Source organism: Scardinius erythrophthalmus (genome assembly GCF_964197995.2).
Source record: "Scardinius erythrophthalmus genome assembly, chromosome: 5".
NCBI lineage: Eukaryota > Metazoa > Chordata > Actinopteri > Cypriniformes > Leuciscidae > Scardinius > Scardinius erythrophthalmus.
Genome location: NC_138225.1, coordinates 34,371,499 through 34,389,593, shown reverse-complemented (window position 1 = coordinate 34,389,593; position 18,095 = coordinate 34,371,499). Strand labels below are relative to the sequence as shown.

The 18,095-nt window shown below is 42.3% G+C and overlaps 1 protein-coding gene across 5 annotated transcripts in view; it reads left to right on the top strand.

The window, feature by feature from the left end:
• Nucleotides 1-18,095, top strand: part of LOC308690498 (multiple C2 and transmembrane domain-containing protein 1-like) — a 207,048-nt gene that overhangs the window by 49,706 nt on the left and 139,247 nt on the right. For 2 of the 5 annotated variants that reach the window (XM_081364986.1, XM_081364985.1), the window contains exon 1: nt 9,819-9,921. The exons of the other annotated variants lie outside the window; for them this stretch is intronic. In XM_081364986.1, the coding sequence (XP_081221112.1) occupies nt 9,880-9,921 (42 nt within the window). In that variant the 5' untranslated portion in view covers nt 9,819-9,879. Of the gene's footprint in view, nt 1-9,818; nt 9,922-18,095 lie in introns of those variants that run through there. 5 annotated transcript variants of the gene reach the window in all.

Genomic DNA, 18,095 nt, shown 5'->3' with positions numbered 1-18,095 from the left:
TCCCCCTCTGTCGCCAGCTCCCTGCCAGAGCACGCCCCAGTGGGACGCTCGTCCTCCCCTGGCCTCGTCTGGCAGGACGCGGCTAATGACCGTGCCCCCGCACCGGGCCGCTATGCCACCCACGCCTGGGCCGGTCATTCCGCCTCGCTGCACCACCGAGGGTACATCTGTGGTCCGTATGACCCCGCTGGTACAGTTCCTGGAAGCCTGGTTAGAGCTTCCCAGGCTGTCCCGCTGGGTCGCGAGGACCATCAGGCTCGGCTACGCGATTCAGTTCGCGCGGTCTCCTCCCCGCTTCAGGGGAGTCCGCTTCACTATGGTCGGTGGCAATGCCCCGGTTATGAGAGCGGAGGTCGCTACCTTACTGGCGAAGGGTGCGATCGAGACTGTCCCTCCAGCCGAAATGAGGTCCGGCTTTTACAGCCCGTACTTCATTGTACCGAAGAAATCCGGTGGGTTACGGCCAATCCTCGACTTGCACGTCTTGAACCGCTCCCTTCACAGGATGCCGTTCAAGACGCTCACGGCCAAGCGCATTTTCGAGTGCATACGGCCGCAGGATTGGTTTGCAGCGATCGACCTGAAGGACGCCTACTTTCATGTCTCCATTCTTCCTCGACACAGACCGTTTCTACGGTTTGCTTTCGAGGGGCAGGCATACCAGTACGCGGTTCTCCCTTTCGGGCTAGCCCTGTCTCTTCGCATCTTTACGAAGGTCGTCGAGGCAGCCCTTGTTCCCCTTCGGGAACACGGGGTTCGCATCCTGAACTATCTCGACGACTGGCTAATTCTAGCTCACTCTCGAGACCAGGTTTGCGAACACAGGGACCTTGTGCTCCGGCACCTAGCTCGTCTGGGCCTTCGGGTCAACTGGGAGAAGAGCAAACTCTGCCCCGTGCAGAGGATCTCTTTTCTTGGTATGGAGATCGACTCGGTCGCCATGTGCGCGCAGCTTACGAGCGAGCGCGCGCAATCACTGCTGACTTGCCTTCGTCAGTTCGAGGGCAAGAGTGTGGTCCCACTGAAACTATTTCAGAGGCTCCTGGGGCATATGGCATCTGCAGCGGCTGTCACGCCGCTCGGGTTGCTTCATATGAGACCACTTCAGCTTTGGCTTCGCGATCGAGTCCCGAGGTGGGCATGGCACCACGGCACGCTCCGAGTTCCAGTGACTCCGACCTGCCGTCAGACCTTCACCCCGTGGTCGAACCTCAGTTTTCTTCGGGCCGGAGTGCCCTTGGAACGAGTGTCCAGGCATGTTGTTGTGACAACAGATGCCTCCACCACGGGTTGGGGCGCCATGTGCAATGGACATGCGGCCGCGGGCTCCTGGACAGGACCCCAGCGCCTTTGGCATGTCAATTGCCTCGAGTTGTTGGCTGTAAGTCTTGCCCTGCACCGCTTCCAGGCGTTGCTCAGGGGTCAACACGTACTGGTCCGATCGGACAATACCGCGACTGTAGCGTACATCAACCGTCAAGGTGGTCTGCGCTCCCGCCGTATGTCACAACTCGCCCGCCACCTCCTCATATGGAGTCAGAAGCATCTGAGGTCGCTTCGTGCCATTTATATCCCGGGAGACCTGAACCAGGCAGCCGACGAGCTGTCTCGGCTTCGGCCTCTCGCTGGAGATTGGCGACTCCATCCCCAGACGGTTCAGCTGATTTGGGATCAGTTCGGGGACGCACAGGTAGACCTGTTTGCCTCCCACGAATCGTCCCACTGCGACCTGTATTATTCCCTGACCGAGGGCACGCTCGGCACAGATGCACTGGCGCACAGCTGGCCGCGGGGCCTCCGCAAGTATGCGTTTCCCCCAGTGAGCCTTCTTGCGCAGACCTTGCGCAAGATCAGGGAGGACAAGGAGCAGGTAATTTTGGTTGCCCCGTATTGGCCCAACCGCACCTGGTTCTCAGAACTAGTACTCCTCGCGACAGCACCTCCCTGGCCTATTCCCCTGAGGAAGGACCTGCTTTCTCAGGGACGGGGCACCCTATGGCACCCTCGTCCCGATCTGTGGAACCTCCACGTGTGGCTCCTGGACGGGATGAGGCAGGTTTGAGTACCCTACCACCAGCGGTGGTGGCTACCATCACTTCCGCTAGAGCATTGTCCACGAGACATGCCTATGCGTTGAAGTGGAACCTCTTCGTCAACTGGTGTTCTTCTAAAAATCTAGAACCCACGAAATGCCCCATCAGTGTCGTGCTTTCCTTCCTGCAAGAAGGGTTGGAGCGTAGGCTGTCTCCCTCCACCCTGAAAGTGTATGTTGCCGCAATTGCCGCACATCACGATGCAGTTGATGGTAAATCCTTAGGGAAGCACGACCTGATTGTCAGGTTCCTGAGGGGAGCCAGGAGACTAAATCCTCCTCGTCCTCCCCTCGTACCCTCTTGGGACCTCTCAGTGGTTTTAACTGCCCTGCAGAGTGCTCCCTTTGAGCCTCTGCAATCAGTGGAGCTTAAGTTCCTGTCTATGAAGACAGTGCTCCTGGTTGCATTGGCCTCCATCAAGAGGGTAGGGGACCTGCAGGCATTTTCGGTTGTCGAAGCGTGCCTGGAATTCGGACCGGCTAACTCTCACGTGATCCTGAGACCCCGGCCTGGATATGTGCCCAAGGTTCCCACCACACCCTTTCGAGACCAGGTGGTGAACCTGCAAGCGCTGCCTTTGGAGGAGGCAGACCCAGCCTTGGCACTGCTCTGTCCAGTACGCGCACTCCGTGCTTACGTAGACAGAACGCAGTGTTTCAGGACCTCAGACCAGCTCTTTGTCTGTCATGGTGGGAAGCTGAAGGGAAAGGCTCTCTCCAAGCAAAGGTTGTCTCACTGGATAGTGGACGCCATTGCTTTGGCATACCAGCAGCAAGGTCGACCATGCCCCCTTGGTGTGACGGCCCACTCCACCCGGAGTGTGGCATCCTCTTGGGCTCTAGCGCATGGCGCCTCGCTAACAGACATCTGCAGAGCTGCAGGCTGGGCGACACCTAACACATTCGCGAGATTCTATAATCTCCGAGTGGAGCCAGTTTCTTCTCATGTACTCGCTTCAACTAGCCGGTAAGAGATTCTGCTCAGGTGTCTTCGCTTGTTCGCCATTCCTCTCCACGGACGGGATACGTGCGATATATTTCCTCAGGTGAGCCTGATAAGCCCTGAGTCTCCTCCAGCACTGATGACGTCAACGCCAGAGTTATGCCACCGGCAGCTTTCGCGCTTGGCTAGGTGCCTCCATGTGCATGGTTCCCCCTCTGGGTGACCCCCACATGTGTATTCCACTGTAAGCCTCTTTGAGCATGTGTCTTTCCCTTGGCAAGCCACCTTGCCACCCCTGGGGTTGAAATATTCCACCTGCGGCTGGACACCCCAGTGTTATTCCGTATGCAGCCCTTCGGGGTCATATGTGTATTCCAAGTCCCCCCCTTCGGGTTGGGCATGATTGCATATTTCCACTGGATATGCTTCCCAGTGTACCTTGGTATTCCTGTGTTAAGTAGGACTCCTTCGTCCGTGCTAGTCTCACGACAGGGAGCTCAGACTTACGCAGGGCACTGGTAGACAGTCGAGAGGTGGCGTGATTACACTGGGAACCCCATTCGTCGTCATTCGACGTAGCTCGGAGTGACAACGAAAGGGAACGTCTCGGTTACGGATGTAACCCTCGTTCCCTGAGTAGGGAACAGAGACGTTACGTCTCCCTGCCACTTCCGCTGTACCGCTGGAACGCCTGAGTTCAGTCTCGGCTCCTCAGCGAAGACATATCTGCATGTTGCCAGCGCACTTCCTTATATACCCCCAGGGTGGGGCGGAGTTACGCTATGCAAATTCCGCAGACCCATGGCATTTCATTGCCATTGGCTCGTTTTATATACTCGAAGATGATATGATTTCTAAGCGAAACCCCATTCGTCGTCATCCGACGTAACGTCTCCATTCCCTACTCAGGGAACGAGGGTTACATCCGTAACCGAGACGTTACCTATGATCACGTGCGTGAACTCGGCAATCGATTACTATGGACTTCAACCGAAAACAGGAAGAAAATACAGGTATGTGAGCTGGCTGAAATAACATCATTTTTATTAATATCTTTCACATCTACTGCAGTCAGATTCACCCGTGTTCACTCTGAAGGAATCACTCACATTAGCTGGGCACTTGTAATGACACATCAAGGATGTTAAGAGGCTAAAAGCTGGTTTAAAACTTGCCCCATTGAAGTCAACAGGGTGCAATTTTTAAAAAGAGGATAACATGGTGTAGGCAACACCGATTTTAGTCGTTGTTCTCTGTATTGACAGCACTCCAAATTTACAAAAAAATGTTAAAATTGACCGGAGTTCTCCTTTAAATGGTCTAAACTATCCTGTTTTGGTTTGCAGAGGTTTGTCAGTATTTGTCTAATGAAGACTTTCCTTATGACATATACATGGAAATGTTTCATTAGTATTTAAACAAGCCATTCATGAAAGGTGGACGGTTCAAACAAAAATAACACACAGGAATCGTTTTACCTGTTTTTCAAGCTGGGTTTTGATGCACATCAAACAGTGAGCTGGTGGTGAGTGATGTCTTGAGCACAGTGCCAAAGTTTCCAGTGTTCCTCATTACAGGATATTTCCTTCTGTTCTTCCTGACTTAATGAGCTATATAGGAAAAGCTATACACATGGTCTCTCCTTCAGAAAGGTCTATGAGGTTGTACATCTCTCTATTTGACTCTAAAAGCATCTGCTGCTTTTTATAATAGAGGAGAGCAGCATTTGGAGATTCAGAGAGGACACTTGAGTTCCACATGATGAAAATTTGATTACTTTATGTAAGAGTACTTGAGTGGAGATGGGCTCTCTGAGAATCTCTGTTCTTGTGATGTGGCACTGGGTTCCTGGGGTCAGAGGGGATCCTCAATCAAGAGACGGAAAAAGCTCTACTTGTAATTTTAACTATACTAGACTGTGCACCACTAGCTTGCAGTAAAAATCCTATGATTGCTACATCACAAAAGCTACTGATTAGTCATTTTAGTGATGACCGATGGCCATTCAAAAGACTAAAAACACTGTGTGTTCTGAAATACTGAATTATACATAATTCAGAGCTGTGTTTGCACTGACATCTCATTGATTTATTAGAAATAATATTAACTTTTAGTTTGCATCCATCAAATTAAAGTCATATGAGGTACTTCAAAGAATACCATGGTACTACTTACATAATTGCCATATATTCATATGTGTTGGAGTTTGTTGAATGTCATGATTTGTCAGTGGAATACATTTGACCTAAAATAACGTGAGATGTCCAACTATGTCTGTGTTCACTGACACTATTTATCAAACCACCTCCATTTAATCAAAGTGCATTTGCTTTATTTCTCTCTTATCCCATCCTCTGCAGCCAATGCGAGTCATAGGTGTGGGTTTTTCCATGCACCAGGGCTGACCCATTTTCATGATGTGGGAGACCCACAATCTCTCTGTGGAGGCATTTCTACAGGAATCCATTTGCTCAAGAACACCTGGGCAGAGGATCGGAGAGATTAATTGTGATTAATGGCCTCTTACAGATCCTGCACACAGTTATACAGCCCATAAAAGTTGTAATTATGGTGGCATTAGTTTAGCGAGGCTTCAATGAGTAGATGCAGATTGTGGGATTAGCACTATTGATCAGGTCATTAAATAGCTGTAATTATGTACATTTCAAGCTAAATCGTTAGCTCAAAAATAGTGCCATTTAATATAGATAAGTTTTATATGTTTATGTGCTGGTGTGGTGGGAACTCAAAAAATAGCCGTCACATTAATACATTTATAAAAACCAGTGGCATAGGGTCATAAGGCTTATTTATAGTTCATTTTGTAACCTGCTGAAATCATAAATCTCTCATTTCATACTGTATCACTGTTCAAATGAAAACTTAAGGAAAAGGAAAACATGTCATTATTTAAAAAAACAAAAAACAAAAAACAAACAAAAAAAAAACAAGTATTTTCAGAAGTAAGGTGCAGGAGACACCTAACCATATGGTATTTTAATTTACCCTTAAATATTAGGAACATGCTTGATTTCCAAATATTGGACACAATGTTAGTTTCAGTATGTGTTTTTTATTGTCTTAAAGTTGACATGATAACGTATATCCATTATCTTTGTAGTAGCTGTTAGCTTAGTGTCATATATCCCTCAGAGGTCTGAGCTGTTTTCTGGGCCCTGGAGGTGTTCTGACATGCTCTGACATTTGTGGTTATTTCTGTTACTTGTGACATTTTCATGGCTAAGTCTGATTACACTGTATTCAGCACAAACTCTGCTACAATAATATATCAGCAGCATGTATATAAAAGTTTGTAGTTTTGAGATAATAACATTTATGCGTGGTTTGTGAAAATACAAAAATAAATTCTCACTGAAATAAGGTCATGAAACCCATACTGATTATTTCTTCACAAGACTTTTGAAAATTGTATGACGTAGCCTAGAATATTTGCTCTAAAACTATGTGAGAATCACCCTGAATGCTCATTCAGAGAAGACAATATATTGATTTAAAAATTTTACGACGTGTTTTGTGTGATAAAGCAATATGCGAAGGGGCGGATCATCTCATTAATATGAAAGCTTTCCACACCTGAGAAAGACAAAGAACCTCCCTAATGGCCCTATTAGGAGCTTATCAGGGCCCATCATTCTGACCAACCTTGCACAAAGAATGAGGAGATTTAAAAAAGAATGGCTTTTAAAATTGTTTGGATTTATTTACAACACAACATAATCCAAAGATACACAACAAAAAAGCACTTATTGATAACAATGATCCAAAGAAAGAGACCTTTGTGCCATTCCTAAAAACATTGTACATACCTTTCATTTCCAAGGTGTTTGATTTTCACTTTACCATGTTCATGTAAAGAGACATGTACTGTGAATGTTGAAGGCAGCAGGACTCAGTGGCATCTGGGCCCTGAAAAAAAAAAAAAAAAAAAAGGGAACATACTGATATCAAGAGAAAGGCCTGCACGATTTTGGGAATACATTTTAGATTTTTCTTGATAAAATTGCTTTTTAAAATTCACAGAATACACACACACACTCACACAAATGTTTCCAACAATATATTATATAATGAACACCACCAGGTTTGTTGTGCCTTGTAGGCATAGGCTATGCGCAGTGCTGCATAAAATAATAACAATATAGCAGCCTATATATATTTTCAAAAAGATTTCAGTAACAACCAAGCTAGAGAAAAATATATTGATTATCATGTTACTTCAAATGTTTCCATTCGTTATGATGATATGAAATGAGATAATAGTAAAAACATGAAGCCATTTGGAGCGTTTTGCTTTCCCAAAATATGATACATTAAAACGCGATCGCGATCAAAAATATGATACATTCAAACGCGATCGCGCTCAAATATAAAACATTATGGTTAGGCCTACCATATACATATCTACGTTTGAGCAGATATCCACAAACACAGTAACAGTAAACACGGGTCTAAATATTATAATATTCACCATATATCTAGCAACAGTTCAACTGCAACGTGACATTTATGCAACAATAGCAAACTAATATGTAAGAATTTCTTACCTTATCTTTCTTGTCTTCAAATATCGTTCTTCTTCTTCTGATGTAAATCCAATGTAAGCTCAGGCACGTCTTTCGAACTCGACGAAAAGTGAAGTGAAGTGTTTTGTTGTTGAGGTAATGAGGGCGATTGCGTTCCATGTGGAGATTTGCATGTGAATCTCTTTTGCGCGAGTGGGCGTGGCCAAATTAAAAAATAATTAGGAAGCGTTTGAGAAGCTGGACATCTTGTTGGTTTTATACAAATTACTTAAACAGAGAATATTTGTTTTCGTTTTGAATCCGATCATTTAAAAGTACACACTTAAATGTTTATAAAGGTGTATGGCTCATAAATGTGTGACAAGTATTCGCTGAGTTTTGTTTCAGTTTATAGACGTGCTCAAGAAAAAAAAGTTCACCGCGACGGAGAGGCAGAACGCACACACTGTTTATTTTCTTTATTTTACAAAAGCACAATGTTTTGATTTGATTGGAAATGGACACATACAAAAGTAGAAATACCACAGATTCTTTTTTTATATTTCTTTTTTCTGTATGACCATAAATGACTGAGTAATTTAAGTTTATAGTGCTACAATGTGGAGAAAATCCAGCAAAACGCGCCCGCGCGTTTGTCGACCTCAGAGGGATATGGAGCCATGTTTGTGTATAATGTTTCACAAACGTGAAATGATGGCATGTAAACAGTCAACAGTGGTGGGCCTAAATAAAATCATCATACCGTTGTGTTGAGTTTTCGTACATTTTTAATTGACTCTTACTTTATCTGAAAGAAACTGAATTAATCTTTCACTGAATTGAACAATAAACGTGTCAGAACAGCATCTATCTTTTTGAAAAGGGACAAACTGCTGCTCCAACATTTGTGCAGATAGAAGCGATAACAGTCTGCCTGCATGGTTCAGCTTGAATTATTTTCAGTGGAAATTCAATTAACCATTTTGGCTCAGTTTTGGTACTTCTTTGAGCCAGTCATTATGCACCTGCATAGAGCACATTAGTTATTTTCACAAATATGTATGGGATAATTCATTTCGGTGGTGTTTTGGAGCAGAGAGCATGTTACTGGATAAAAGCATGGAGGATGTAATGGAGAGTAATGTCAGTCCAAGTGAGTAATGGGGAAAGCGAGTGAGAAAAATTGGACTAGAAATAGATCTAGGACTACAACTAGTAAAAAGCCAAATATGTTATGTACCACATGACATGAGTAAATGATGACAGAATTTTTAGGTGAATTATCCTTTTAATGTAAATATAATGTATATATTTAATGTGTATATATTTTTCCAAATTTGCATGCTGTTTTTTTCTGGGAACACTAAAGATAATTTTTGACGAATCTTTGAAAAGAGTTTGCTACATCTATATGATAGATTTGTGACTGGATAAGACTGATCATTTTCTCCTCGGCTAAAGTGCTTAAATCTTACATGTGTACACCTTCAGATACAAAGATGGTTTTGATGTCATTTGATGTCGTGATATGAATGAGTATAACATGCCTGTTTAAAATTGTTTAATGAATGATGAAATTTGAGAGCTGCAGCAAATATATTAATAACAACGTGGACTGTTCCAAAAATGCTTGAAGACTTGGGATATGGAGCACAAAACAATGGACTAGGGTGGCTTGATAGGCATGATCAGTGTGTCATATCTGGTTGTCTTTATTGGATTTCGCTCTAAAAAAAACATACAGATTTGGAAAGACATGAAAGTGAGTAAATATTGTCAAATTTGGGTGAACTATCCCTTCGAAAGGGAAGAGGAGAAAATGTCTGGTGAAAATGTGCTGTACATGGAGGTGTTCAAGGAAAAAGAAAGAGTGATAAGGGCTGAGAGAGGACAGGAGTGGTAAAATGGTGACAGTTGTCCTCTGAGACTGCAGAGTGGCTTTCTGACCCTTAAATGCTCTACAGCAGCTCATTAAACTTCATCCCTAGAGTCCTGAAAAATGCTACTTTACACTTTGTGTGTGCGGTTAAGAATTTACAATACAGTATCCTGAAGTCCATATTTTTCTATATCAAAACCAGCAGCTCATGAGATAATATGAGTGTGTATACCTTGCCATTGAGAGATATTTGAGAAGTTCAGCAGAAAACCTCCCTGTCTCTTCTGACAGCTAGTTGCTACGTGCACTGGATGCATATGTGTGTGTGCGTGTGCGAGGCGGGCTCCCGCTCATATAGGGCAGCAAACCAGAGGCAGACTCAGCAGTGGCAGTGGCAGCAGTGAGAGGGTAGAGTGTGTGGACACTTCATCTCTGTGACTGGATGTTTGCACTCTCTCTTTCCTCGGAGGGACAAAGACTGTCTGTATGTATCCTCTCTTAGATCTTATCTTGTAGCCTTCCTTTCAGCTTAGCCTCTAATGAATGTACTGCAGATGGAGTCCTCTGTGGCACATGTGTGGCTTGGAGCCTTTGTGAATAGGGACCTTAATCTCCTGTTGAAGTTGGTGTGTTCATCTGCGTGATGGGATCGAAAAGTCAGGCTCAGGTAAAAGAGATGACAGAGATAACACTCTGTCATATTTTTTTTCATTTGTAACATTTTTGATAGATGTGATTCGGTTGTGAAAATGTTTCAATGTGTTGTTTGCTCTAGGGACTGTGTTTATTTTTGGGACAGTTTTTGGTTTCTAAGAACGTGTTCTGGGAACTTGAGAGGGATGTTGTGGATGGCACAAAAGGAGTGCTGTAAGGGAAGAGAGAAAAGAGGGATGAGGTGTGGAGAAGGAGAGAAAGAAATGGCAGGGAGACCAGGGGGGGTTTCCTGCTGTTTGTTTTTTCTATTTCTTTCGCAAAGACAGCTGTCGCGTTTGTTTTTTTTCACCCTGACAGCTGATTGCTGGAGGACAACAGCAGTATCAGGTTGCAGGCTGTGAAAATCCCATAGAGAAGTGTTTCCACGAGCCTACAGAGTGTGATGTAAATCAGCGATTCCCAAACTGTGGTCCGCGGACCACTAGTGGTCCGTGAGGGTACTGCAGGTGGTCCGTGGAAAGGCAAAATGAAATATAAAATAATATTTTTTTTACCTTCATTTTACCAGGAAATTCACATACAAAAAAGTAAAAAGAATATGTAGGCCTATATTGATGTAACATTTTAATTAAATTGTCAAGTTATTGTGTGATTACTAAAAAAGCCTAGTGGTGTTCGGCCGTGACATTCAAGTTTGTGCCGTTAGAACCACAACATTGGTTCGGTGGATAGCAACAGGTTCTCTGAAGAGAAAAGGGCAGTGTTGCCAGATTGGGCGGGTTCCCGCCCAATTGGGCGGTTTTGAATTTGATTGTGCGGATAAAAAAGGGTTTGGGCGGGTGGACAAAATTTGGGCTGGTTTGGGATCAGTTCGGCGGTTTTCAAACATCTACATTTTAAAGTCTAATTGGTTAAAAAACTAAAATAAAGTGTGCATGTAGTCCATAAAATCAGTCATCACGACATTACTGTACACACACGCCCATGCAGAGTCAGCTGGCATAGAGCTCGGGATCGTTGCGTCACGCCGCAATGCATTGTGGGAATCACGGTACGGAAGTAGATGTACTGTATAGTAGCGTATATTAGGCAGTAGGTAACGTTGATCATTTGGTCATTAATTTAGGTTATTTTTTGGCAAATGGTTCAGTATTGCTGTATTGTGAACTGCTGTATTCGGTCTCATGATCGACAGGGGAAACGCCTCATAAATCATAATAGTTTTCCCTATTTTCGTTGAATGGCTTGGGTCGCCGCTGGTCGTCAACCGGACGAAAACAGTGGATTATTGCACGTATGATATATTACTCCTGAAGTGTAACAAACCCGCATAGACAAGCTTCATAGCTCACAGAATCTGACAAGTGTGTGTGTGTGTGTGTGTGTGTGTGTGTGTGTGTGTGTCACCACTGATGCTTGGTTCACGGTGCGAACGATTGTTTTCTCCGCGTTTACCTTGTAGATATGCAGATCTTGCACTCATCCATTTGTGAACTGCAAGTGAGCCTCCAGTGACAAGTTTCTACTTTTCTAAAAGTGTCTACTTTTAAACAAACAATTCAAAACGAAAGAAAACAGACAGCTCTCTGTTTATGTAAGTTAATCAGTATGCAATTTGCATTTCTCTCTGGCGCGCACAGCGAAGATCGCCAATCAGCATCGTCAACCTCATCTTTGCAGCCAAATGTGACAAAATAAAAACCATTTGTTTATTAAACAATTAAAATGTGTGTGTGAATGTTGTTGCCGAGGGCACAGGAAATTGTAAATCCGGCTCTGGATCGGAGGTGTAAGCGCTCACTCCACAGACCAGGTAGGAAAATATCAGGGAAACTGAGGCTTGGTATTAGCCTACTCCAGACTTTATTCATAGGGATCGATTCGCCTATAATCTAATTTTTTTTTTAAGTAGCGTTGTTTGGCTTCATTATTAAGTTTGTCAGTATACAGTATAGCCAACTTTTTTTGTCACGGCCCATAACTTTTTCTCTTTCTTTCTCGGTGCCGGTGGAGACCGGTCGGCTACGCTATTACTTTATTCCAAACGCTTCTGCGTTGCTTCTAAAATGGCCGCCGTTACCCACAATGCATCATTCCATAACGTCTACGCCCGAGCTCTATTGGTGTTGACATCACCGACGAGCACGCACTTTTAGCCAATCAGCGATCAGCAGGCAGATGCGATTGAGCGCGATAAGTTGTAGCTGTATATTCAAGTGATGGCTAATGCCTCTACTAAGTTGTATGTACACAGTAAAGAGTGAGATAGTGAGCAACTCTAAAAATGTACACGTGGTGGGAGATATCGATGGTGACTACTCTGAGAGGAGAGCACAGTTATGTCCATGGTCATGTGCACACTAGCCTAACTGTACCAGACATCGTCAACTTTACACCGTCCAGACTGCACTATACTCGCCCCTGACACCTGCTGAAAAAGGTTTGAATCAACGATGAATCAGTTTTGACTGCTAAATTCTGCGTTATGTTCTGCATTGTGTACTTTCCTAGGGTTAAAGTCATCGGTTCATTTCTTGATTGCCGTTTTGACAGTGTCCATCTGGACATTTTAGTCATATTGGTTAATTCTCCTTAATTATTGCCGTTTTGATCTGTTTTCCTGGATTTTTTTTTTTTTTTTGATTTTTTTTTATCATTGTTATTTGTTTTAAGGAGATACAAATTGTGCTTATCAACCTTGAATGACATGGTAATGAAATTATATCATATTATTTTGGCAGTAAAATTTTGGGCGGTTTTTTCTTGTAGTGGGCGGGTTTTGGTGAGCTTTTGGGCTGGAAATCACCGTTCCAATCTGGCAACACTGGAAAAGGGCAGAGGCAAATATTATCTCATTATCACATCACACGCATATCCTTTAATGGTGCGTTCACACCGGACGAAATTTCGCTTCAAACTTTTGTTTTGACGCGGGAATTGATACAAAGTGGTCAAGCGTATCACTAGACGCGGCAGGCGCGATTTTGACATATGATCCCTTTTTGAATTTGACGCGCTCGCGTCCGGTGTGAACGCACAGTTAGGCATAGGCAGTTTATATGAAACGAAATGTTTATAAATGGAATGAATAAGGCCTGTTATTATTTTAATTTCCAGTTAGTTTCTTGATCTCGCGTTTCTGAAATGTTTTGCGGATGTGCTGTTTAGTGCAGGGGTTCTCAAACTATCTGGAGATAGGGACCCCTCAAAGGGCAGAAAAAATTCCAAGGACCCCCTCATAACCGCGACACAAATGTAATAGCTAAATGTAATAGCTAAATAGCTAAAGAGAAAGATGGGATAGGGGCAGGGGCGTTTCTAGGTTTTAAAAACATCAGGGGCTGACCCTGAAACATCAGGGGCTGGGGGTGGGTTACAAAATAAGATGATTCGATACAGATAATGTATATTGTAGGTCTATATACAGGGGACAGCCACACCAGCCCACATTAGCCCACAGACACGCGCATTGAAATGTGAGGTAGTTAGGGGGGTTCGGGGGCATGCTCCCCCGAGAAAATTTGGATTTCTCGGAGCTACATATGTGCATTTTAAGGTGTTTGAAGGCCCCCAAAAACTGGATAACAATAGCTTTAAAAGCATGTCAGTGGGCAGTAGCATAAATTATCAAGCAGATAACAGATTCTTAAACATGAGAATGAGGATAAATGTTGAAATGAATGATCCACACTGCAAAATGGAAATTGAGAATGTTTCTTCTTATTGTTGACAATACACAATCACATATTCCAAACAGGAATGGCCTTAAATGAGAAATCTTTTAAGGATTATTTTGCATATAGATGTTAAATTTCAATCAAACACCAGTGCAATCTTTTGTTTGTTTATTTTATAAATATATATCTATACTTATATTTTGCTTATAGTTTCTGTAATTAGCAAAGAACATCTGTGTTAAATAGGAATACATTGTAATAATGTTAATCAAGCTGACTAAATCACGACTGTGCAGCAGTTCACACTCACAATAAAAATACAATATAATTGAAAACAAAGACAAGCTCATTATACAAAGGAAATAATATTACAGATCTAGACAAATTGGGTTGCTTATAGTTAAAAGAATGTCAAGAACGATCATTTAGGCTAGATGTATTTTTCACATTTTTGGTCACAAAATAATTTTTTTATGACACGAGTCAGTTTTGATGACTTTGCAATATTGATAAAATGTTAGAATATTAATAATGAAAAAGTACGCAGTTTTAATCTCCCTTTTGGTTATTTCAATACTTAATTGACGACAGAACACGACGTACATGCTCGTAGTTTCTTTTGCGTGATACAGGGCGCGCTGCATTTGCGCTTGATATTGAAGAGTGCGCGCTGCGAGCACACGGCTGATACGACAGGAAAGTTTGACTGACATATAGCAGCAAAGCAGCAGCAAAGCCAAAGCACAATGAAATAAGGCGACTTATGATTTCGGGGGTTTACATAGGCTATTGTCCAGTTTCATTTTTGTCAGTCAACTTTTCAAAAAACATTCAGGGCTACACTCAAAACATTCGGGGCTGAAGCCCCGGCAAAATCGTTAACGCATGTGCTGAGGGGGTGCTAGATCATTGACAGGGGTGCTGCACAATTATATATATAATAAATGAGCTAAACTTGGCCACTAAATATTTAACATTCAATTATTTTAATGATCACAATTAAAGTTTTAATTTTATTAAATTGAACAATTAAGCGCAACATTCAGCATTCGATCAAATATTCTAAAAGATGTATTAATTAATAATAATGTTATAATATGTGTGCGTACAACAAGCAAGATGTGCGTTTGTAAATCCGGTGGCGCGTGCATTGATTTTTATTACAGTGTCGGCTGCAAAGATGAAGTTGACGATCGCCATATTCGTAGTGAACGCGCCTTTAGAGAGAAATGCACATCATGGATTACATAATCAGAGAGTAGCCTTTTTATTTTCGTTTTGAATTATTTCGTTTAAAGACATTTCAAGCTTTGTGTATTTGATGTATTTCTCATGTCTGTGTGAGGCATACACTGAGTTTCGTTAAGTTAGGATGAGATGCGCTCCAGTTCACGTGCAGTGCAAGTGACCGCACGGGCGCCTCCATGATTATTGTCTGTTATATTTGCATCTTATTCATTAAAAACAATCAATTGGTTGATGGAAAATGTATTAAAATTAAGATACAATTTATACAAAACGAAATTCACTTTAAAGAAAGGCTTTCTACAAAACAAAACTTAATGAAGTGGTCAAAATCATATCGTCTCTCGATATATTGCGCATTCTATCTTACTCGTGCTGTTGCACTTTTCATAAATCAACATAAACGAAACAAAATAACATCATAATATTTGAACAAATATGAAACTAAATGCGCTTATTTAATGGCTACAACAGTATAGTAGGCCTACAGAATCTCTGCAAATTGCTGCACATTCATTTAATTCTGAATTTTTCACAAACAAGTTGAAAGGCATTTGATCAAATCAAGTTCACGGATAATTGTGCGTGCATTATATTAATCCTTATGATACTAAAATCATAACAAAGTAGGCTATGTAAATCAGATGAGCCCAGAATATGAACGCAACGTTCAACGCAACAAATGCATACACGTTAAGCATTTTCCTCCCATAGAAAACCATTATAAGAACGCTTAATGTGGCTTAACGCAGTCACGCAGATAAGAATGTCCCCTTATTATGGCGAAATTACGAGATATTATGTCGAAATAACGACTTTGACAGATTGACGTAATACAACAGAGTTTCTATTGGCCCAAAGATAAAGCGAGGGGAGTGCTGATGAACACAATGCGCCTGTTTAATTGGCTTTTATTCATTCATTAGCTGTGAGACGTGAAGTTAAAACCTGAGGGAAATGTTTTGGTAGATTGACGTAATGTAAAAGCCGAATGTTCATTGGTCTAACGTTACACGCGCGGGAGTAATGAATGACAATGGGCCCTGCACTTTCTCCGGGTATGTTTATATTTTATAGCGAACTTTCCACGGACCCCCAGGCAGTGCGCCACGGACCCCTAGGGGTCCGCGGACCCCACTTTGAGAACCACTGGTTTAGTGGACAAACTCAAGCCTAGGTACTTTTTGAGGAGTTGTAAAATTCTGAAGATTAATAATCCCCTAAAATCACCAAAGGTTTTGAAATGTTGACTATATTCCAGTGTTCTTATTACTGTATAGATTTCATACTCCATTGCTATGGAAATAAGCCTGTTGTTCAAATGAACCTGATTATGCCCTCGGGCGCTTGAGTAAATAAATAAATTAAATATGTGGCAGCCGTTGTGTGCAGTAAACTTTCTTTTAACAAGTCTGTTGTACTGATGTGATGACCAATGATAGTTTTAGAGCTAGTAAGCCTATTTGCAGATTAATTCAGGTAGGACTCTGTGTAGACATATTTTATTATGTGTATTATGAGGTGGTCCGCGAAAATTCTTGATTACAAATAGTGGTCCACACACACAAAAAGTTTGAAAACCCCTGATGTAAATGATAGTGGAGGAAACACCCCAATCTGCAGGATGTGTTCCGTGTTTGATAGTGAATGTCTAGGTGTTCTGATGAAACTCATACCTGATGTGGTTTTCATTTCATTTCCCTGGGCTGTTTCTGATCGTTTCTCCACAAACCATAAGCAAATAAACACATGAAAGTGTACATACAAATATGCAAAGATGTGAGATACTGAAAATTTTTTCCACTGCTAAAGTGCAGTTGGAGTCATATTTCATATTGCATGCTGTGGAAAGTTTGAGTTTAAATAATTTATTGGTTTTGCAAACAAATCAGGAATATGCACAACTGGAACAAAGTGTTTTATGCAATGAGAACAGGCATAAATGTACCGTTTATTGGTTTTTGCTCTTTTCTTCAAAAGGTTTGGCATAAAGCTTGAAATTGGATATCTATCTATCTATCTATCTATCTATCTATCTATCTATCTATCTATCTATCTATCTATCTATCTATCTATCTATCTATCTATCTATCTATCTATCTATCTATCTATCTATCTATCTATCTATCTATCTATCCTGTCTGTCTGTCTGATAAAGTAAAACCAAGTGGCAATCCAACTATGTGCCCTAAGCGCATGGTCTAAAGCGCACGGCGCAAGTGCACTTAGGTCATGTCCGAATCCACTTTTGCTAGTTTAATGACGGGGAAAATGGTTGGCGTGATCTAAAAGGGTTGGCCCTATTCCCTTAATGATAAATGGTGTGTTTTGGGTGTAAACCAATCAGAGTCTCATCAGTGGGTTGTGGACCCGCATATTACTAACGCGCTCTTTAAATAAAAAAAATTGACTTAAGACCATGTTTCAGTTGGTCAATGGCACAGTCTATTTGAGGGGCTGTTGACACCTGGCCACTTCATGCGTTTTCTCAGATCGGATAGCTATCCGATCGTGAAAAGACCAGGTGTAAATGCCCTCCGAAACGCATTCGAGACGGATTTGAATCCGATCGCTCAAACCACTTCAGGAGGAGGTCTGAGACGCATTCCAGACGAAACTGGACAAGTGTAAATGCATCTGGTTGTTGAAACCACATATGTAAATTGTACTCCTCCCAAAAATGCTAAAAAATAAACGTGTGAGAGCGTGTTATAGGCTATATATAATGTTATAGCCAGATATGACGACGCTACTGGAACACGCATCGCCGCAGATGAGAAGCTGAGCATCTATTCATCAAGCCAACGTGCAAACTGTCACAAATCAAAGTGAAAGTAAGTCGCAGACGCTTAACACACAATCATCATCATTAAAAGTAAAGAAACGAAATGATCTTACCAGGGCTGTTGCTGCTCTCTCTTATTGCGGTCTTTGATTTTGAAATTTTAGCTGATGATCAAAAAAATGCAGCTCATATCTGTTGCTTTCGTGACGTGCACTCCATTAAATCTGCATATAGCGCGGGAACTGAAGATCGGATTTAAATCCGTTTTGCAAAAACACATTTATGTGACCAGGTGTA